General features: G+C 34.2%; 3 protein-coding genes across 8 annotated transcripts; all 3 read right to left on the bottom strand.

The window, feature by feature from the left end:
• Window positions 1-405: 405 nt before the first annotated feature.
• On the bottom strand, window positions 406-7524 carry LOC145620220 (uncharacterized). The gene is made up of 3 exons (XM_081674853.1): window positions 5848-7524; window positions 1261-1606; window positions 406-865 (listed from the first exon to the last, which is right to left on the bottom strand). The coding sequence occupies exons 1-3, from the start codon at window positions 6918-6920 to the stop codon at window positions 617-619; spliced, it is 1668 nt and encodes a 555-aa protein (XP_081530979.1). The 5' UTR covers window positions 6921-7524; the 3' UTR covers window positions 406-616.
• Window positions 7525-7651: 127 nt separating this feature from the next.
• On the bottom strand, window positions 7652-12253 carry LOC145620221 (protein VERNALIZATION 3-like). 5 transcript variants are annotated; one of them, XM_081674855.1, is made up of 7 exons: window positions 12126-12253; window positions 11950-12042; window positions 11084-11448; window positions 9563-9720; window positions 9364-9425; window positions 8779-8819; window positions 7652-8077 (listed from the first exon to the last, which is right to left on the bottom strand). In XM_081674855.1, exons 3-7 carry the CDS (start codon window positions 11226-11228, stop codon window positions 7857-7859), a joined length of 627 nt encoding a protein of 208 aa, XP_081530981.1. In that variant the 5' UTR covers window positions 11229-11448; window positions 11950-12042; window positions 12126-12253; the 3' UTR covers window positions 7652-7856. The 5 variants fall into 5 exon arrangements, with proteins under 5 accessions (XP_081530981.1, XP_081530982.1, XP_081530983.1 ...); XM_081674856.1 differs by having other exon boundaries at window positions 11084-11412; XM_081674857.1 differs by lacking the exon at window positions 12126-12253 and adding an exon at window positions 10022-10144 and having other exon boundaries at window positions 11950-12107.
• Window positions 12254-14056: 1803 nt separating this feature from the next.
• Window positions 14057-21500, bottom strand: LOC145621191 (protein FLOWERING LOCUS T-like). Of its 2 annotated transcripts, none has more exons than XM_081675929.1 (4): window positions 21046-21500; window positions 17910-17971; window positions 15739-15779; window positions 14057-14587 (listed from the first exon to the last, which is right to left on the bottom strand). In XM_081675929.1, exons 1-4 carry the CDS (start codon window positions 21181-21183, stop codon window positions 14364-14366), a joined length of 465 nt encoding a protein of 154 aa, XP_081532055.1. In that variant the 5' UTR covers window positions 21184-21500; the 3' UTR covers window positions 14057-14363. The 2 variants fall into 2 exon arrangements, with proteins under 2 accessions (XP_081532055.1, XP_081532054.1); XM_081675928.1 differs by lacking the exon at window positions 21046-21500 and adding an exon at window positions 19345-20119.
• Window positions 21501-22905: the final 1405 nt, after the last annotated feature.

Raw genomic sequence — 22905 nt, 5'->3', positions numbered from 1 at the left:
ATTTTGAAATTTATGAAATATAAGTGTAATAATGTGATGTGATGTAACTTGACTATAGTGATGTCATATATTTATAATAATGTCATATATTTATAAGTGTATTGAAATGATTTGACTTGACTATAATGATGTCATATTATTGTTTTTATTTTTTTTTTGACAAAAGTATTGCGATTTTCACAACATGAATGAAGAATAATTATTTTATAGATCCTCCACCATTTGTAACGTACTTTTTAGCGGAAGACTAACATGGAAAAAATGACCAAACAACCATATTCAATTAAGAGATAACCATCAATAGGTGTAGTGTCAAAATATGGAAGTATTGAATCTCACAATTGAAATGGATAACATTAGGAAAGCCAATAAAATGTAGCAAAGCTGCAAAGTTGCCAAGGAAGCACAACTAATTCACTCTTCTCATACTTCTTTGAAGATTACCTCTTCAATTATTCAATTTATTGTTAGAAAACTCGAATTCTACAAATGAACAGAGGATATGCACAACCCACCAAGTGTTACAAAGTGGATAACAAATTAGAATTACAGAATACAGAAATGAAATCAAACCACACCAAAACAAAAAGACAAAAAGAAATTGGAGAATGATAATTTACACGTTGAGTGGTGGTGTTCGGATACTCCTGCTTATCGGAAGCTGAACATAAACATTATGGACTTCAGGCTTATTAACCTCTGCTCTGTCTCGGTCAATGGCATAGCATACATATATTGTGTCAATCACATCATCGAGCAGGTGCACAAAGAAACCGAGCACCACTATGAGCAGTAACCAAGCCAGGAGGGAGACATAGTATGAATACACTCCAAGACTTGTTACACCATTTAGAATAGCACAGACCTAAGAAAACATTCACACATTCAGCTTTCATTGGACAAAGCTTAAGTAAATGAGGAACCCAAGGATGATAGCAATACTTCATTTACCATGATTATTAAAAAAAAAAAAAACTAGTTATCGTATGGGGGATTTCTCATACAAGCTGATTCCTGAAAAACACTCCAAAATGATTTTGGCACTACTAAATGCCTGTTATAGTTGGATTTAGGTCTGAAATTTTATAATACAGGTTAAGGTAATTGTTACTGTTCAGCTTTTCATTCTATGCTTATTATGCCAGAAACTAATATAAAGTTTCTAAAAATAACAAAAATCATAATAGCAAAAAGTTACACGCTCCTGTAAATGAAATTTTAAAAAGCAACAGAGCAGACTAAATGAAGTAAACTACTTACCACAACAGCATATACTGCTGAAAGGACGAAGATTATCCCACCCAGTAAACGTGTAGAAATTGTCTCCACAAAAACAGCTGATAGAAGATTACGTTTCAAAAGTTCATATGTCATCCTTGCAGATGTACAATAAGCTTCACCTGTAATAGCAGCGAAGTTGATGGTGAATTTGTTAAGAAAATCTACAGCTGCCATGAAAACTTTGACGCAGCACCGAAGGACAACATTCACAATTCCAGTAGCCTCTTCTTGTCTTGCACTATCAACAGCAGCACGCACCAAGCGGACAATAAACATTATTAAGCCAGAGAAGCATATAGTTCCAGCGGAAGGGCCAAATGCATTTCTGTAAATGTAAAATAGAGGTCAGATAAAAAATAAAAAAATAAAAAAATAAATAAAAATAAAAATAAAAAAAATAATAAAAAAAAACCTTATATAATATCTGCTACACACACTAACACATTATTCAGATGCAATGATGTAATTGCATTTGCTTTTGAAGATTAATGCTGGGTTCAATGGCAGCTGCAACAGAAGCTTTATATTTTCATTTCCTATATGAACTCTATAGCTAGTCTCAACTAGATCAGCTTATGTATTCCATATTTGTTCACTCTGTAAAGTCGAGAAGTTGGAAGTAAACGGGAAGTAAGTTACCCATAATATTAACATCTATAAATTTGTTAGGTTCATAAACAACTTACGTAAGTACAAACAAAGAGACACATATCCTACTAATATAAGAATATTTTTCACCCACTTTAGCAAGTAAAAAGGTTCTGTTCATGAGATACACATGAGAAACCAAATTATTTTCACCTTTTTTTCCTTTTTATTATGAGGCCAAGAAATAATTGCTTTAAGTGTTCCAAAATACTTCTTTTTATCTTAATCAAAACTCTTTTACCCAATATATTTTACAGATGTTTCTGCGAGCAGTTTCATTTCTGAAACACATGCCAACTCCAGGAACATTTCCATGAGTCAAAGCTCAAATCCTTCCATGTTGATCATCTAAACCATAGTCCATAGATGACACTGAACCAAGAAGGCTCAGCCTAATAATAAGCTTATGGACCACGTTTGAAGAATACACCCATGATACCCTTATAAGATCCCAGGAAAAAAAAGGATAATTCCTCCTAGGGCTCTTTGTCATAGCCTCATAGGGAACGCAGTTTAAACTAGACCAATATTATTTTTTCAAACAAACCTATAAGAGAGGAGTCTACACAATTGCTTTGCAAACTAGAGAATTTCAGCAAATTCTAGAGGAAAGTCTTCCAGAATACCTCATAAGCCAGTCTGGGTCCACAAGCCAAGCAAGCCAGGAAAAAATAAATAAAATAAGTAAAAGCTAAATTCCATTTTAAGGCTAGATTGAGGGTGACCTACAATTCCATTGCCTGACGACCAAAGGCCATATATGCAACGAAATTTGCTCCAAAGAATAACATAAAGTTTGGGGAACACAAAAAGGAAAGCCGTCTAATTTCACATGCATTCTCCATAACAGACCCAGATTGATTGTATAGCCCATTTCTCAGATCAACACACACAAGTGTGAGACACCTGCAAGATTTAAGGGAATATACTATATGGACCAAAATCAAGAGAAGCCTACAATTGTCCATGTGTTGGTCAATGTCCACCAAGTGAGTGTATGGCACTACACGCATAATTGATAGCACTACCAACATCAACAATGACCATCACTGTTGCCCACATAAAAACTTAATTGGATTCCTAGGACCCTCCCTACAACTTTAAGTCCCAATCATCACAAAGGAATCCTTATAATTTCCCCAACAAGCTTGATCATCGCAAGTCAAAAGCAAACCCACTTGGTAGAACGGGGTAGCCTCAACACCAACTACTTAATTAAAGGTTTTATTCGGTAGCACCAAGCTCCGGTGTGATAGGGTCAGCTAATTTGGCACTACCCATGTATTGTAGTCAGGTAGCAAAATCTAAAACAATTAACTAATTAATAATAACATAGAAGCAGTCAATTATTCAAATTGTATGCTAACTTTTACACCAATTCCAAGCTTCGCTCTTTCAAATCCAAGTAAATATCCTGAATACAGAAACATAGATAAGTAATAAAGCGCCCTAATAAATGATATTACAAGTAACAGAGCTATATAGGGGAGACCAACTGATGTTCTCTTGGACTAAAAATGGTAAATAAGCAAATAACTTATTGTGAGACCGTATAGGAAAGAAGAATCTTTTTATTTTTATCAATGTACCTAAACATTTAAAGAAACAGTCAGCTGGACATGACAGGACAGGGTTTTTTAAATTTCTTTTTTACTCCATTACAGGAGTAGACAAGTTCCTTTTCTTCACTAAATTGATGAGAAAAGAAATCCAGCTTTTCTTAGCAACACAATCACTTTCATTAGATGTGTAGTCCTTCAAGTTAATTATGTAAATACACACATTTGATAAGTAATAAAGACATTAAAAAAAGATCATAAGGCATAACCATAAACAAAACAGATGTCTATGGATTTTTTTATTATAATAAAAAAATAAAAATATCATGCCTTCAAGCTATCACACCCTCAAGCTACTCACGACTAAACACTTAATCTGTTTGTACCTATCTTTCCTAGAGGTAAGAGCAGCAACAAATGTCTATGGAACTATCCTCCACACTTCAGTTTTACAGCCTTCATTCATCACTTTTTCCAAGAAAAATGAAGATTTTTGGCAGAGTGAGTTTACAAGCTTACAACCAACTTATCAAAAATAAGGCTAAGAATGTGTTCTTCAAAGAAAGAACCCAAGGATGCAAGAGAAAGAGATTATAAATATTCATCCTCCTCCTGACAAAAATTATGATATCCAGAAAGAATAAAGTTCCTTCTCTGAAGAACACCTCTGATCTTCTCTTAACAGCTGCCCATGGAAAAATGCTTCTGCCTTCAAGAGAAGCTTTCATCTTCCATGAATCATATGCAGAGAGGGTCCATAATTTCTCTCAGGAAAGTTACAAAATTCTTGAAAAGAAACAGATCCCTCTTATCATGTCGCCAAAACATAACGTCATTTTGCTTAAGAACAACTTTTTATAAAACTTCTTGAAAAGCTTAAGACTAGTTATCTTTTTAAGAATTCTAACCATTAGGAAATTAGGAAGTCTTGGAAAAGAAATAATTGAATGCTTGCTTTTAACATCCAACACTAACACCACTTCAACTGCAGCCTCCTTAAGGAATAATAGATCTAGGCTGAAACCTCACACTAGGGTAATACTACACCAAAAACCTTGAACTGTTATTAACAATCGAGGACTTGAAAACACCCTACCTTCATAAGATACAATGGAAATTAATTTGCCTACACCATGAGAGGAAGAGAGGCTCCATCAGACCACTACCCAAGACCTCCTTACATTATACGAACTCGATGACATCCTAGCAGAATAGCTAACATTCATTTGCAAACCTCCAAAACCACTTTTGCCTTATTAGTACTAAGACCTCAAACATGATTGAGCTGACACCTTTCCAATTAAAATTTATGAAAGAACTGGTCAGACTTTTTATTTACTGACCCATAGAATATATAGTTCAATTTGTTTTAGCTATGAAATTACAGTTGCCAAAACAATCCAGAAGTGTTGTGGACACAAAGAAAAGGCTCTTCATGCAGACTCCTTGAGAACGACAAGATAATTTTGCTAGTAAATACCCAGAGCTTCGTTTTCAGACTAAGGAATAACATGACAAAGTACACTGAGACCCTAAGGGAGAATTGGTACGAACATTGGAAACAAAATGGAAAAGAAACAAATTTTTTTTTTTGGGGGGGGGGGGGGTAGGAATCATTATACTCAAACCTTTTCAGTTGTTTGGTTTAAACACAGAAAGAAATCACTTAAACTTAATTACATTTCTTCTTGTTTGAGTAGGGTAATGGTAATCGATACTTTAGGTTTTAGAGAGGTAACAAATAGTTGGAAAGGTAATGGTAATTATTACCCAAACCTCTTTAACCAAACACACGGTAACGATAATGGTTTATTGAATCTGTTTCAAGCCAAAACACTACCCTTACCAAACATGCTCTAATAGGATGTCTAATTCCAGTAAAACCAACAGGCAAGTGCTTCTTGGATCACCAGAGCCATGGAAAATCTACAAAGAAAGAGATATCAAACTACAAGTCTACAACCTTGAACTAGAAGTATGCACAGCAATTATCAAACCCCATCACTACTTAGTCTCCATGATTCTCAACAATATTATCTAGATGTAGGAAGTCTAGAAACTGCAATATACTTCATAAAATTAAAGAATACTTCTTGTGCATCACTTAAAGATGATTTATTTGAATGATGTAATCTTATTCCAACTGGCAACACTTTATCTCCAGCCAAACAGGTGATCATTAGCAAAGCCAAACACATACTATAATCGACAGTTGAGTTTTGAATATACATTTGATAAATGATCATGAAAACAAGGATTGAAGACTTCCTATGTTTGGAGTTGACTAAGCATCATACATAAAGAGCTACATAAATTATGAGTTTATATCAAAAAAAATTAAGGAGTGCAGGGAAAGTACCTCAACGAACTTCTGATCTTTCGTTTTGGGGTTGAATCATCTTTGGAGAAATACCACTGAGCAATAGTTCCACTAACCACATAAGCCTTAGTTTCCAACATCACAGTCGCCGACCACAACATAGTCAATATAGCCAATGCATAATAAGCTCCCACCCAACTATCCTGCTTCCAAGCACAATGATAGTCTCCCTTGGATCCGCGAGGCACAATCTTCCCATTATACCTCGCGAACACCAAGAACACAACAATTGGCACATAATAAGCTAGCAACCCAAGTTTCAAACATGGAACAACACCAAACAATCCCAAATTCCTCGAAAGTGCATCAGATGCAATACCAATTATGTTAATAGTCAACTCAATTCGATGCCAATTGATCACGAAAATCCACACAATAACCCCAATCACCAAAAAGACAAACAACAACACCAGTATCCTATATGCAAGAGGCAATGCATCACTACACGAGGAGCTAATAGTGCAAGCAACAAACCAGTACACATTTACACCAATAGGAATCACAATAAAGAAAGGAAGTGAAACATAAACAAGCTGCTTAGTGTAATGCTTAAGCAACAACAACACACCCCATACAACTGGCAAACTCAAAACAAATGTAATCACAAGTACCCAAATCAACCCTCTTACAAAACTACTACTATTAGAATACCTTAAATTAGAAAACCCATCAAAATTGGGGAAAGACCCATGATTAGAAATGGGGGTTTTGACACAAGAAGATGAAGTGGGGTCATAGGAGAAGGAAGAGAGTGAAGAAAAATTAGAATTATGATGGACAATTGAGAAAATACCAAACCCAAAAGTGCAAAGTGCGAAGAGAAGAAAGAGGATGAGGAAAGATAAGTCTTTAAAAGTTCTGGGACCATAATTGTAGGCGATTTGGAGGAATTGGGTACGATCGGAATCAGATTGAGGTGAAGCTTGTTGTTGTTGAGGGTGATATTCTTCAATTGGAGATGAAAGGTAGGGTTTTGAGAGAAGGGGTTGAGTTGGGGAAGATGGGGTGTCATAAAGATTGGAGCTTTTGCTGGGTTCTTCACTGGAAGCCATTGTTGGAGACTGAAAAAAGGGGAGATTAGGTTGAAGAAGAAGAAGAAGAAGAAAAGTTGGTGGAAAATGATGAGAGATGAGAAGGGGAGAACATTTCGGGGGGGTTTGACTAAATTGATGAAGCTGAGACAATAAAGAAAGAAAGAAGAGTGTATATCGTGGTTGTTTGAGGATGACAACGATGATCTATTACTGCTAAGATTACTCAGATGTAAAAATGTGGAAGACGACAACTAAACAACCCCGTTAGACTGATTGTGTTCTCAAATGATTGAATAGTTGAATACTATCAGTCTATCACGGCTTGTTTAGTACGGGGTAGGTGGTTTAAAATAAAATTTCCTTCGTTTTGTAAATTTTAATGATATGTACTAATTGATTTATACTGATGTACACAATTTTACTTTTTACAATATTCATCCATTAGCTTTGGCTCGTACGATTATAATTATCCCTCCGGTCCGTTTTGTATGCGGGCGGCCACTCCATGTGGCCACTTAAAGTAATCCTTATTACATTAATTAAGTAACCCTTGTAATACTGACTGAGTAACCCTTATAACACTGATCGGGTAACTCTATAACAATGACAAAGTAACCCCCATTACACCAGCGAAGTAACCCTCATTACACATATAAGACTTTGTGTTATCCCTATCTTCCATTTTTTTATGAAGTTATGACACTAATATATTAATTTTCATTCAAGTAGTAATATTTGGGAACAAGGAGTAATTATTTAATATTAGGGCTATATATATAAAAACAACATTTAGGCACAATAATAGTCTCCCACATAAGACTTTATATGTTTACTAAACACTTTCGGACACCTAGAAAGAAATACAAACACCTTATTATGGGATGGATGAAGTACTTAATTATAAAGGCGAAGGAGTTGCAGGAGAAGCATTGAGAGCTCAATATATTGTGGATCTTACAACCTGCTTCCACCCAAATTTCCTTCCCTTTGACAATTGAAATAGACAGCAGCAACTGGCGTAAGATTGTAGACTTCAGCAAAGTCTCTTACATTGAAATTCTGACGCCACCCAGGAGGATAAACAGTTTGCGGTCCCTGTTGTTGAAACAACACAAATACCATTCGATGTATCCCCGTTGATGGTTGTGGGCTCTCATATGGAATAGTCTCTTTGCCTAAACAAAGAAATCAAAAAAATAAAAAACGGAGTGACTATTGATTATTCAATGCAATAAGTGAGAGCATAGATGTAGGGGGACTCATGGAACTATGTGATGAACCCCTACTGTGTTGTGTACACCACATCTTGTTGGTTGCATGCAGTGTATGAACCCCTATTGTGCTACTCTTGAACTATATGGATTATTGAATGTCACACAATTTTGGTGCATGTGGTGCAGTCTCAATTCTCAAAGGGGACTGCTTACAGTGCTTAGGCTGTTTAGCTCAACAAGCAAAAAAACAACTATTTCCATTTTCGGCCATATTTTCATAGTTGTGGTCTCAAACATATAGGAAGATTAGATTGCAAAGACAACTCTATCTAATGTAATTAAGCATCTTGGCCTAATAAGATGATTTTCAGCAGCAAAAACACAAATTATTTCATGCACCAGAAACCATGCTCACGCTGGCCTGCTGCATTGAAGGCACACACGGCGTCATGAAGTTAGTGCAAGTGGTAGCCAGTTTGGGAATACCATCAGCAGTACTCTTAGGTGCACCATATTTAATGCTTGCAACGAAAGACAGCATGATGAAGTGAGAAACATGAATTAATAAAATTGTTCAGAATTTCATCCAATAGTAGTTAGAACAAATTTAGATGGGGGAGGGGCAAAACTGGAGGGTTGAACTAATTGTTAAAGAAACTCACCAAAGGATGCTTCAGAGGTCCCGGGAATATCAGTCACCAGCCTTTTATTCAAACAAAATTCAAACTGTTAGCAAGCAGCTAATAAATGATTGGTGATCTGCAAATGCAACCAATCAATAATACATAGTATATGCAAAAGCAGGAGTTTTTAAAGATCAAGAATTGGCTTTTTTTATGAATTTTAAGGTCATATATTCACACGTAAAATAAGATTATCAATAAACTCATAATTGAATACAAAATATATGAGGAAACTTCATAAGCATATATATTTGGAGTCCCAAACTTAAATTAATAGGCTGATCTGACATGGTAAGATGAACTTCATTCAGTATCTATGTAGCTTGTTGTGCGGATAAAGGATTAATGAATTATCATAATCAATCACGGATAACATATTTTGTTATTATTTCCATGGCTTTTCACCATAGCCTCCCAACCTGAGATAGCATGTCCAACATGATGAATAAGACAAATATGCTATGGAAAGTCTATCATATCTCATACACTATTGCACTGGTTTTGTAATCCGTAAGTCAGTGAAGCAGAAAAAGAGGGAACTAATATTGGCATAGGTCTACTTACCAGTGCATGTACTCCTTGAGCGTTGGGTTACTTGGGCTTGGAGCATCAGGATCCACTATTACCTATACAGAGAAAATCAAATTCAGATTTTGGTGGGAAAGAAATATACAGATCAATTAAAGATGTTAGCAAAACACACTACCAGTCTACAAGCTTATTTCATGCACGAGATGTTAAGAATATTAAGAGGCCGACTTACCAAGGTGTAGAAAGTCCCAAGACGACCTCCAACCTCGACCCTAGGTTGGCTAGCAACTTGAGAGGGCTTGAATTCGCCTCCAGCAGTAACAATTTCATTGTTATAGCGTATGTTGAGAGTCACAGGACTATCAATGGGATCCACAACATCGCTAATGACTACCAATTTACAAATAGCCCACATGTTAGAACACATAGTTAATCACTTCATTGAAAGACATTCTAAATATAAAGGTATGTTGAAATACTTGTCAGCCAGCAAAAAGGTACATATAACATATTTATACTATCAGCTGTCTCTCTCTTCACATACTGTATAAGGGTGGCGTGAGGTACAGGTACTCTTACGAGAGCAAATCCCAAAGAGGCAGTGAGGCATTGTACTGGCAAAAGACTAATTAACAATCTTCAAACAACTATAAAGAAGAGGTAGAAAATTCAAGGTGAAAAAGAACTTAACCAATCCTAGACCACATGCAGTCCAAGATGACACACATCGAGTGTTGATACAATTTGTTCAACAAGATTTACAGCTGAGTCAATCAAAGTGATATCCACAGACCACAGTCATGAATGCAGAAGGCTGCAAATTAACAAATATACAGAAACTTTGATTTAGTCTGAAGAATCTTTCTCAAACCATATTGAGAGTAAACTTTGGGTTGTAAAATTGAAGCTTAAGCATACTGATGGTAGATAACATGTCAGGATCCTCTTCATTAGCATCTATATGCTACTCCTACAACAAACTTCAAAGTTAGCCAACATCGAAGCTAGAGGCAGGCATGTGATCTTGAAGGGAATCTAATTCAGTTAAACCCAACAGGCGAGACTAAGTACTTCTTGGATCACCTAGGAGGCTAGGACCCATGTCAATCAAAATCCACAAAGTAATAAAAATTTTAAAAACAATCAAAATACAATCATCACAAGAAATATTACTTGGCTACCATCAAACTACAAAATTACTTCTTAGTCTGCAAATTTGTTATCCTGCCCACAGATTTGCATATTCCTGTTCTTTTCTTTAGGGTTCTTATGATTAAAATAAATCACCGGATTGTGGCCTCCGGCCTGTTTATCCAAAAGAAAGTGATGCAAATCAAACAACATCCACACTAAGTAAATGAAATGGAGTAACAATATAAATATTTCTCCAACCAGTTCAACATTCCCTCAATTTTTTTATGTTAAGTGTTACAGTTTGACGAAATATACATTCTACACGACTTTGACAAAATATACATTCTACACGACTTTGGCCATTAATTTCTAATTACCATTATCTAAATTTAAAAATTATTAAAAAAATAAAAATGTTATTCTGAAAGTATACTACTAATCCAAAAACATACGAAGTGTTCACTATTTTTTTACAAGTAGTTGACACTTTTTATTTTCACCTCTGTCAACATACAATTTCAACTATCCATATGTATGGGATGATATGTAGGCAAGGCCGATATCCTGAAGAAACACGTGATCAAACCTAGAGTAATTGTAAAAACACGCTGATATGTACCAGAAAGTAGACATATCGGCCTGTCGGAATTCGGCACGTGGCAACAGAAACTTGACACTTGGCTCAAGAAGCTTTGCATGGTTGAGAGCCACCTGTCAAGGGAAATCATTATAAATAGTAGGTAAGACCTCATTAATGAGGGCATTAATTTCTCTCTCTCTCTCTACTTTCTCTCTCATACTTATCTTTCTTTCTTCTTAAACACATTCTGACTTTATCATCGGAGTGGTTATCCCCAGATCACCCCGGGTTAGCTAACTTCTTCTCATTGTGTAGGTTCTCAGAATCTCAGCTTGTCGATAGGAGTATCAGGATCTCAGGTCCGAATTCTTGGGAGATCAGATCAAGACAGAAACACCATATCTCTAATTATTACATGTAATAAATAAAAATTAGGTCAAGAATATTATGAAAATTTACATTGAGACATGTCTAATAAGATCTCACATGATAATGTTTTATATAAATATTAATCATAAAAGTCAATCAAGGTGGAATTAGTGAATAGTTTCAACAACAACAACAAAAAAAAAAAAAAAAAAAAAAAAAAAAAAAAAAAAAAACTCTAATTATTACGGAGTACATGTAATAAATAAATATACGCTTGTGTCAATTTGAATTTAAAGTTAAAATCTACGGAAATACTCTAGATAAATGCTGTATTTCTTAACAAACGCAACATATTTCTACAATAATTCGCCTAAATTAGCATATAGCATACATCAAGACAAAAGATTATCAAAAAAAAAAAAAAAATCAACTTTTAAGATTTTCTATGTTTGGATTTCAATAAGCATCATCATACAAAAGAGAAGTACATAAACTATGAGATCAGATTCAAATATTAAAGAAGTACAGGAAATCACCTCAACGAACTAGTGACAATTTGTTCGGAAGATGGGGTTTCCAAAAGATCGAAGCTTTGGCTGAGTTCTTCACTGGAATCCATTGTTAAGAGGCTGGAAAACAGAAGAAATGGAGTGAAGAAGAAGAAAGTGAATGGAAAATAGTGAGAGATGAAATGGGGGTTTGGGTTTAGTACCTTGATTGGAGTGATGTTACACTTGTCGCCAAATTATTAGTTATTGGCGGATTCCCTTCATCTCCAGAAAGAGATATTGACTCTTTACATCGTTCTTATACTTGTAATAGCTTTGACAATTAGTTGATAAGTTAAGTGAGTTTGTTGCTTAATTAATTTTCAACCAAAAAAAAAAAAAAGTATTGCTTGATTAATCACAACATATCTATTCAAGATACCTAAGTAATTGTTAAAAAAACAAAATAACAAAAAACGATACCTAAAATTAAATCGTTTATGTGCATGTATAGTCAAAATGATACTACTAGTATTATGAAACGAAGTACTTCGTAAGTAAATTAGTTGTAAATTAGTTGTGAGCCTGTGAGGGGTCGAACCACCATCACATAGGGGAGATGGAGGAACTAACCATCCCTTCATCTCCTCACTCTTCAATTAGTTGTAAAAGATAGAATTGAAGTATATGTTAACAACGATTAGGAAAAAAGTTAGTACAATTATGATGAAGATAGGAGAAAAAAACCCAGGTGTACAGAACAGGCTCTCCTTATGCTAGCCTTAAATACAGACGATGTCAAAACATATTTCTCAGTGGAGACCCCCAAGGCCCCAATACAATTGGTATAAGTGGAAATAGAGGGAATAAAAGTACTCTATATATTTCCAAATCTTTAACCTTATGGTATAGACTAAGGCCCTGTTTGATTCACCTTAATTTTGCTGAACTGAAATTATTTTTACTGAACTGAACTTATTTTTAATGAACTGAACTTAATTTTACTGAACTGAAATTATTTTTACTAAACTTAAATTATTTTTACTGAACTGAAATTATTTTTACTGATTTTCAATTATAATTCTTCTTTAAGAAAACTGAATTTTACTGAACTGAACTTTTTTTTACTGAAGTGAAATTATTTTTACTGAACTGAAATTAATTTTACTGAACTGAACTTATTTTTACTGAACTGAAATTATTTTTACTTAATATTATTTTTTTAAGGTGAAGAGAACAGGGCCTAATTGAGAGTAGGGTTGTACTGAATACGGTTTGCGGTTTGAAAATTACAGTGTGGTTTTTTTTAAAATGACCAAACCGCAAAAATATTTAGACCAAACCGCACCGCAAACCGCATTTTACTATTAGTTTATTAATGGTTTAAAAAAAGAGTTTAATATTTGAATTATAAACTAATAATTAAAAATAAAATAAAAGTTTTGTTTTAAAAAGAAAAATTATAATTTTAATAAAATATGGTTAAACCGCACCGTACCAAATCGCATTTTGCGGGCAATTTGATGCATTTTTTTTAAAAGTGCGGTTTGGTGTGTTTGAAAAAATTACAAACCGCACTTTTGCAATTTAGGATCCAAAACGCACTGTGAACACCCCTATTTGAGAGGACTTATTTGAAACCTAAAAAACAATAATCCACCAAAACTAAAAAAAAAAAACCTGCAAAATTAATTGGGGTCTATCAGTCTACCACCTACGAAGCATAAAATGTAGGAAACCCGGCCCCTACAAAAATAATTGAGAGGACAAAAGAATACGACATAGGAGCTATGTATTGAGTATGTGGAATAAATCTATTAAGGGAAACTATATGATTGGGAATGTAGTAGTAACTTACCATTATTGACGTGATAACTCAAACCAGTATATGAGTGCACTGAAATTTTATGTTCGATTAGCAGAACACTTAGCAACTTTGTTCATATTATGCCAAGTATTTTAATTGCCTCACCACCATCTTATTTCTTTCTAGTATTTAATTATAAGTGTTAAGTTCCTGGTTTAAAAAGCTATTATTGATCGGTCAAAGTAAATGTTAACATACAATTAAGCATTCCATCGAGTACAATTAATTGTTGAAGAAGTAAAATAAATTGAATAATACTCTTGTTAGTGATACCCCATCTTTGTGATACAAGTTCATAATAATAGTATGCATTATTATCAAACACACCTAGAAGTAAACAAATGTAACAAATACAACTAAAAAAAATAGAATCCTGAAAAAATTCATCACAAAATATAAAATTAGGCAAATATGTGATTAAATCGGAGGAACATAATATTATAGACCGATCATTGTATTATTCATATAAATGTAGATTAGATCATAATTTAATTAAAATTAAAGGTGTGCTAAAACTCTTAAAATGACTTCAGCGGTGCAAAATCAAGGAGTAAGTTGCAGGAGAAGCATTAGAGAGGTCAATATAATGTGGTTTTTACAGCCTCCTTCCACCACAACCTCCTTCCCTTTGACAGTTGAAATAGACAGCAGCAACTGGTAACCCAAGGTTGTAGAGTTCAGCAAAGTCTCTTGTGATGAAATTCGGGCGCCACCCCGGAGCATAAACAGTTTGCCTTCCGAGTTGTTGAAACAACACGAACACGAATCGATGTATTCCCTGGGATGGCCTTGGGCTCTCATAACAAACCACCTCTTGACCTAAACAAAGAATGGTGGAAATAAAACCTTGAGTGAGAGTATTCATCATCCAATGCAATGACAAAATAAATAATTGAGAGCCTATATGTAATTGCACTTGTGAAATGTGATGAACCCTAGCTAGTGCCTAGCTAACCAACCACGTGCACCACACATCTTGTTGGTTACATGCATTACTAAGATATTCTAGTAATACTTCGTCTCGAAGTATTACTTATCACTCATGTAGACAAGTGCGCACTTTTGTCTAGCATGAAGGTCATCTCTTATTAATATGCCAAAAAAAATCTTTCATCCTTTAGCACTTACCGTACGCAATACTAGCTTATAATCATATACCCCTACTTCATAATATGACAAGAGGAGTGCGCGAGTGATCGATAATGGCTAGCTAGGACCATCAATGGATACGGATACCCATATGATCAACTCATTATTGGTACAAAAGAAACAAAAGAGAGGGATTGGAGCTACTCGTTCCTTTTGTTATAATAGTCAACCTGAATCATTGATCTTGTGCCAAAAAAAACTATACATACAAAATCCCTCATTTTTACACAAGCAGAAGAAATAACCTAATAAGGCAAAAACACAACTACTTGTAACATGATAATCTTTCATATTTATGGACTAAAACATATAGTAGTAGAAATTAGAATGCATAAAAAGTACAACTAAATCAATCAATCAGAGCCTTAATCCCATAAGAGGGGCCGGCTTAAACAATACAGCTAAATGTCCAATTAATGATATTTCTCACTTTCAATTCTCAGTCCTCAATCTCTTTAATAGCTGCATGCACATATTAGCTCTAACACTGTATTATCCTTCTATTTTTTATTATCATCTCAAGCTATGGCCTTAGGTAGTTTGATCATATTAGATCAATGCATACGATGGCATACGTATGATAAGCTAAGCATCATATTCATGGCCTACATACATGGATGGGTTCACTAGACAGGGTGCAACAAACACGCAAATTATTTCATGCACCAACACCAGGGTCCTCGCACATACATATGATGATACTCTTAGGTGCACCATATATATATATAATGCTTGCAATGCAAGATAGCATAAGAAATCCACACTATTGAATTTGCGTTTGAAGTAATTGTTGATGATTAAGGATCGAAATTAAAACTCACCAAAGGTTGCACCAGTGGTCCCAGGAATATCAGTCACCAGCCTTATATAGAAACAAAATTCAACCAGTTAGTAACCATTTTAGTACTAATTATTGGCGGCATGCAATTCAATTGCATGCCGCCAATTATATACATGTGCCAAACCAGAATTTTTAAAAAACTATGATCGAATGAATTGAATTTACAATTTTGAGACCATATATATAGAGAAAAAAAAAAACATTTTTTTTTGCCGGGATATATATAAAACTTGAATCCATCCTAAAATTATACAAAAGGGTCGACTCAATATTATGGAGGTCCTGTGCAATTTTAATAAAAAATCTTCTTAATCAAAGCATTTATTTGAAACTTGCATACAAGGTGAAATCAAAGCTTAATTGATCATGAGTTCTTGAAGGAGATAATTAGATGTAGAGGTTTCGTTAGAATCGAATTAATCATTTGTTTTCCTCTGACTTTTTTCTCTAGAAACCATGGAGAACATTTGGACATTAATCAATAGAAAGAATTCATTTGCATATCTCATGCTCGTCCCACACACCTCCATGAAGGCTCGAACTCGTGATCAATTGGCTATATCTTGGGACTTGACATGACTATTACCATATTTATTGTCACAACGCAGTGGACTCGAATAATTTATATGCTCCTATTATATATGCATGGTTGTAATTGGCAACATATATATTCCCTTATGTCATGAGTGAGTTCAGAAGTGAGCATGCATGACTAGGGTTTTAACTTTAAAGAGCTTAATAATGAAAGAGATTTCAGAAGTTTAATTACCTCACATCACAATAAAATTTAGTATATATTGTATAAAATGAAAGAAAATGCAGGGCCGGCTACTAGGGGGAGCTCATTGAGCGATCGCTCAGGGCCCCCCTTTTGTGGGGCCCACATATACTAGTATATATTTTTTAAATATCTTTTTTTTTTTTTTTTTTTTTTTTTAAAACCTGTTCTTTGATAAATTTATGTAATGTAGTACTAATGACAAGTGTAATTGCTTCTTTTTAATCTAAAGATGAATCAAAAGATAAATTTAGTTAGCTTAAGTGATGTTTTAGGGGTTCAAATGGAGGAAATGATGAAGGCAGGGGTTTGGTGTATTTGCTTAATTTTCTTTTTGTTTTGTATTTTTAGATTTTTATTTTTTCTTTTATGTGAGCTTTCATTTTCCTTTTTTCTTTTCTACTTTCTCTTTTAGTTTTTTTTTTTTTTTTGAAAGGTCTCTTTTAGTTTATTTGTTTGCTTTAATTGCCTAAATTCTAATTCGTATTATGTTAGCTTTAATTACTTAATTTCTCTTCTTTATTAATTTCTTTTATTGGGTTTAAATCTTGACATTTTCTTATTAAATTAAAAAATGAGCTATTGGAAATATAGCTTGTGGGGGTTTGATTGATGAATTTGCTTTAAGAAAATGCATGTAGGACTTACTATAATTAATAATTTTGGTGACCTTTATATAATATAAAAATTTATGAAATACATTCTCATAATTTAGGGGCCTCTTTTAAGATTTCGCTCTGGGCCCCTAAAATGTCGAAGACGGCACTGAGAAAATGATAGTAAAATTTGAAATAGAATATGTTTGTCATATCATAGGACAGGTAGGGCTGAGCAAAAGTACCCGAAAAACCGAAAACCCGAAAAACCGATCCGTAACCGTTCCGAAAATTAGGGTACCCGATCCGATAACCATAACGGTTCGGGTACCCGTTTCGATAATTTGTTATCGGGTATGGTTATGGGTATCATTATAAAATTAACGGTTATCCGATCCGATCCGATAAGCATTTTTTTTGCTTTTTTTCCCTACTTAAATCTATTAATATAAATCTAAACTTTTACTTTACTTCATAATCACTTTATAATATCAATGATTAGTAATATTATTAATAATTTGGTCAAGATCATATGGTATTGTTGTTAATTAGTTGTAAATTATATCATAATAACTACATAATTAAGTTTAATCATAATTATTGGATATCTGATTGGGTACCCGATAACCGATCCGAAATTCCGGGTACCCGAACTTATCGGTTCCGGTTATGGGTATCACTTTTAGTGATTTTGGTTATCGGGTACCCGAACCGTTAGTACTAACGGTACGGGTACCCGTCCCATGCTCACCCCTAAGGACAGGTCGGTGTACTTACCAGTGCAAGTACTCCCTAAGATGTGGGTTACTTGGGCTAGGAGCATCAGGATCCACCATTACCTATATATAGATATGACCAAATTCAGAAATGAAGCTAAGATTGATCAAAGAAAGAACGACGTACAATTAATATAATGCAATGGATGTTTATACATATTAAGTAGGGCTGGCAAAAACTGACCCGACCCGAAAACCCGACCCGAACCCGACCCGAAAAAAGTGGGTTAGGGTTGAGTTTTTCGACCCGAAAACTTAAATGGGTCAACACGAACCCGAACCCGAAATTAAATGGGTTAGGTTAAGGTTGAAAATCTCAACCCGAAAACGACCCACTTAACCCGAAATAAATTTCAGGTCAAAATCAGGTCAGGTCAACCCGAACCCGACCTGATAACCCGAATATTTTAAGGTTAAAAAAAATATATAAAAAAATCAAAACTGATTAAATTCAGCCCAAGCCCAATAATATATGTAACTAGTATCTAAAAGACAAAAACCCTAAATGCCTCCTCCTCACACACAATCAGCCGTTTAGGCTCCTCTCTCTCTCTCTCTCTTTCTCTCTCTTCAACTCTCATCTCTTCAAACCTCAGATCTAAATCAACAATTCTCGGTTTTTATAATCCTTAGATCTTCCTCTCCTTCATAATTTAAGTGTTTAAAGATTTACCACTTCAACTTTTAAGGTATAGTACTTGCTATTTTGAAGTTTGCTTTTATACGATTTTTTTTTTTTTGTTTGAATATTCTTACATGTTTGTTGTTGTTGTTTTCTTTGCTATTCAAAGCCTAATTTTGATGTTGTTTGCTGTTTTAATTGTTATTCAAACCATAATTTATATGATATTGTATTTTTTGTTATTTGTTGTTTGTGTTTGTTATATTATTGTATTGTAGGGATTGAGTCCTTTATTATTGATGTTTGCTTTTATTGATTTTGGCAGATTTTGATCCTCACCGCCACAAACATACGTAGCCCCTGCTTCAACTTGCTTCAAGTCTCCATCATTGTACATTATTTGAGAACTACTTTGTATAAAGTCTTATAAAAAAATTAAAAACATTAATTCTGGTTTGTAATTTATTTAGTGTACTATATTTTTGTATCTAATCTTTAATTAGAATTGCTAAATAACTTAATTTAAAAATCAAGTTAAATTCGGGTTGACCCGAACCCGGCTAATATCAGATCATTTTCAGGTCAAAATGACCTGATTTAAACCCAAATAAAAAAATCAGGTCAATTCAGGTTACTTTCGGGTTGACCCGAACCCGAAAATATCAGGTTCAGGTTGGGGTTCTCAACCCGAAAACTTAAATGGATCAGGTTCGGGTTGAGGGGTAGCTGACCCGAAATCAGCTGACCCGAACACGAACCCGACCCGACCTGATCCATTTGCCAGCCCTAATATTAAGGGGTCACATGGACTTACCAAGGTGTAGAAAGTCCTAAGGTCATCACCTCCAACCTCGACCCTAGGCTGAGTCTCAACTTGAGAGGGCCTAAACTCACCTCCAGTAGTAACAATACGATTGTTATAGCTGACTCGGAGAGTTACAGACCTATTGAAAGGATCTAAAACATCTCCAATAACGCGACCTATTTCTAGTGGATCTCTTGGTGCACTTGTTGAAGCTGTTCTAGGCATTATTTATATTAATTATATACTTATATCTTTCCTCACTTTAACTTATATAAAAAGCTAGAATATATGTAGAGAAACTATATATGTGAACTTGCACAATATAAGTCATCCAAGTGAACACTTATATACTGTTTTTTTTATCTTACCTTAGCCTAGCTAACTAGCTTTCATGTTGGGATGCTCCATCATCAATTAGTCGACTTTGTCTTGTTAGTTTTCAGCATAACTTACCGTCTATCAAATACTAAGGTCCACTTACTTTCCATAAATTGTAAAGTGATGGACCAGCTGTATTGTGTTAGATTCTTCTTAGAAGAATTTAAGTCGGTTCAGAAACCTAAGTAAACATACATAGGTTTTAATAGAAAAGCTTAACTTTACTAAGGTTTGTTTTTTTTTTATCTCCTCAATTAAAAATATAAACGTAATTTTGATCTTCTCTATATCTTTTACTTCAAAGATTTCCTATAGAACGGTTATTTTGTATTTGGTGGTCACTCATAAGGGAAAACTAGGTTACCGTGTCCTTGATTGGTGGTACTAAAATAACATATATGGCCCCCTCTAGTCAAAAATAAATTTTGTTTTAATCTATTTTTCTAAATAAATGTTACCTTACAATAATTTATGCAACCTTATCCTTATAATCAAACTATATAAAGTTTATAAAGATAAATTCTTATGCCAAATTTTACATCTTTTCCAACTTAAATTGTTTACTCGAATATGGGCAGATGTGTCATTTTATATGATTTTTACACCTGTACAATATTAGATAGTGTTTAACAACGGACTTAAATGATAAAAAAATAATGTGAGATAACAACCATAATAATAGTAATAGTAACAATAAAAATAACAACAAGAAGTAAATAATTTAGTCAAACAAGTTTTGCCAAAACAAATAGTTGGTCAAACCCAAGTAAAACAGCCAATAACCAGCATCGATTTCAAAATACCGACTCAATCTATCTTGATCCGAGGATGTAAAGTACGAAGTAGTTGATTAATGCATCACGTTGCACTACAATTGTCAACGATAAGACGATTGCATATATCGGATATATTATGTGCGGCTTGTGTGCCGTACTAAATAACCTCCAAAGAAGCTCAACTTGAGAGAGTTTATAATTTTGAGAAATTAGAGGAAGAAAAAGAGTGTTTCTCAATTTTGAGAATTCTCATATTTTTATTTGGGTAGTGGAAAGTGATTAATTAAATCCAATCATGAGTTTGAAAAATGGACAACAATGTTGGGTATTAATTTAGGACTCCTACCAAACTTACTTTCATACTAATTTATCAATTAATCATCATCGTTAATTAATGGCGGGTAAAAACATGTGTACTATAAAGTTAAAATTAAATCATTATGCTCGAACAATAATAGTTAATGACTAGCATAGATGAATACATGTTTTCCAAAATAAAATAAGCATAAATGAGAACATCATAGATTCATAGCCCAAAAAAAAAAAAAGTCTACACCTGATGAGAATTACGTATTAGCTTTGTAATATCCCTTGTTGGAGCAAGAGCGAAGCTGAGCCGAACCACCCGATCGAGTGGGCTTAGCTTAGGCGGGCACGGTCCGAGTGGGTGGATCTTGAAGCGAAGCAGGTGCATGTGAATGAGGCTTGTTGCTAAGGCAGGTACATACAGCACATTTTTGTTTAGTTCATTCTAGTTTCTGGGCATGATTGTTTAGTGAATTAGGAAATAAAGTTGAACAAAATCCCTCAACTAACTTTCCTAGTATACTAGGTGTCGTGTCATGCTATGGGAGGTTAATGATGTGTGTGGATTTCCTAAAGTGGATTTGTAGGCCAATCTATAAAGGCCGTTAGAACTTCGTGTTATTGTATGTTGAAAAGTAGTGAAATTTGCTTTGAGAGTCCACTTAGATTAGCTACAATAGAGCTAAGTGTAACCAATTGACTAGATTATTGTTGATTAATGTGTAAACCAAGTGGATTGTATTTTCGATCCAAGTTGTGGATCGTCATTAACTTTATTAGTTTATTTACTTCTTGTCCGTGTATCAGAGAAGCTTTATTTTGACGTTTTTGAGAAGCTAGTTGTATTTACATTATTTTTCTATTTAGTTACTTCACTCTATTGGTTTTCTTTGAGCTAGGGGGCCATTTAATTTACATCAATTTATTGAAATTGTTATTGTTAAATCTCGTTTAGGTTTTTTTTTACGAGTACACCTTAGCTTCACTACAAAATACTGAGTACAGCTGACTTTGATATTGAAAAGTATGGCTAATTTTTGCAAGTATTTCATCAAATTTGCATTCACTCATTTTAAGCATAATGTTAGAATCTCTAGGACCAATCAAAACGTATTAGTGACAAACTTTATTCATTTTTCCTAATCTATCAGAATAATAAAAGTATTGGTGAGCTTCCAGTTCTATACAAATTCAACTAAACATAACTATGTGATGTCTTATCCCTGTCATTTATACTTAATTTGATGGCCTCAAGCCATATCAGAAAGCATAAATTTCATTAGCATGAACACCAAGAAAAGAAAAGGTTAAAAGGAAAAAAAAAAAAAAAAGTTGATAATACAAATTTCACTAGAACCAAACAACCAATCAAAAAGAATTAGTGAAAAACTTTATTCCTATTCCCTAATCTATCAGAATATACAACTAGGAAATTTTGCGAACAACTACCTATTAAATGACGCGTTTTGGAAACAACTACCATTTAAATTTTTTTTTTGAAACAACTACCACAAAAACTAAAAAAGTTTGAGTAGCACTACCTTGAGCACTATTCCGGCGAGAATCTCCGACTGTGGGGCCCACCACTTTACAATTTCCCTCCTAAAATCTTTCTCTCTCCTCTGTCTATAACTACTAAACTTCGTTTTTCCCTCTCCACATATTAAAACCCTAATTTCTTGAATCTCTTCAAATTAAGAGCGGCAAAACAAGGGAAATTGGTTGGCGAACTCAAATCAAGGTAATGTATATCTAATTTCCCATTTTAATTACTCAATTTCTACAGTGAATGTTGTAATTAGGGTTCTTGGTTTTGAATAAGTGAAATTGGGGCTTTTAAAAATTGTGACATTTAGGGAAATTCTTTTGTATTGTCTATTTTAGGGTTCATTATTAAAATTCTATTGTTGTATTTGCAGCAATTAATTGCTTCCAACCATGTCTCATTCATCATATCAATCACCTCGACCATTTCCTTCAAAATGCTATTGCGGAATTCCCCCAAAAATTGAGACTTCTTGGACAAGCACTAATCCTGGGAGGAGGTTTGTTGCCTGCAAATTTTATGATGCTCTGAGTGGTAGGCGTGGCTGCAAGTTTGATTCAAGTG

This window comes from Chenopodium album, chromosome 27 (assembly GCF_948465745.1).
Source record: "Chenopodium album chromosome 27, dcCheAlbu1.1, whole genome shotgun sequence".
Lineage (NCBI taxonomy): Eukaryota > Viridiplantae > Streptophyta > Magnoliopsida > Caryophyllales > Amaranthaceae > Chenopodium > Chenopodium album.
Note: the sequence above shows the minus strand (reverse complement) of the source record. Positions and strands in the feature narration are given on the sequence as shown.

What these genes read in the sequence shown, in the direction of transcription:
- LOC145620220 (XM_081674853.1), bottom strand. Translation starts at nt 6,920, where the DNA reads ATGGCTTCCAGTGAAGAACCCAGCAAAAGCTCCAATCTTTATGACACC. An exon ending in AAGATCAGAAGTTCGTTGAG is followed by an intron (nt 1,607 to 5,847) that starts GTACTTTCCCTG and finishes TTACATTTACAG; the next exon opens with AAATGCATTTGGCCCTTCCG. An exon ending in CAGCAGTATATGCTGTTGTG is followed by an intron (nt 866 to 1,260) that starts GTAAGTAGTTTA and finishes ATGTTTTCTTAG; the next exon opens with GTCTGTGCTATTCTAAATGG.
- LOC145620221 (XM_081674855.1), bottom strand. Translation starts at nt 11,228, where the DNA reads ATGCCCTCATTAATGAGGTCTTACCTACTATTTATAATGATTTCCCTT. An exon ending in GCCGATATGTCTACTTTCTG is followed by an intron (nt 9,721 to 11,083) that starts GTACATATCAGC and finishes GTAAATTGGTAG; the next exon opens with TCATTAGCGATGTTGTGGAT. An exon ending in CTCAAGGAGTACATGCACTG is followed by an intron (nt 8,820 to 9,363) that starts GTAAGTAGACCT and finishes TTTGAATAAAAG; the next exon opens with GCTGGTGACTGATATTCCCG.
- LOC145621191 (XM_081675928.1), bottom strand. Translation starts at nt 19,560, where the DNA reads ATGCCTAGAACAGCTTCAACAAGTGCACCAAGAGATCCACTAGAAATA. An exon ending in TTAGGACTTTCTACACCTTG is followed by an intron (nt 17,972 to 19,344) that starts GTAAGTCCATGT and finishes ATCTATATATAG; the next exon opens with GTAATGGTGGATCCTGATGC. An exon ending in CTTAGGGAGTACTTGCACTG is followed by an intron (nt 15,780 to 17,909) that starts GTAAGTACACCG and finishes TTTCTATATAAG; the next exon opens with GCTGGTGACTGATATTCCTG.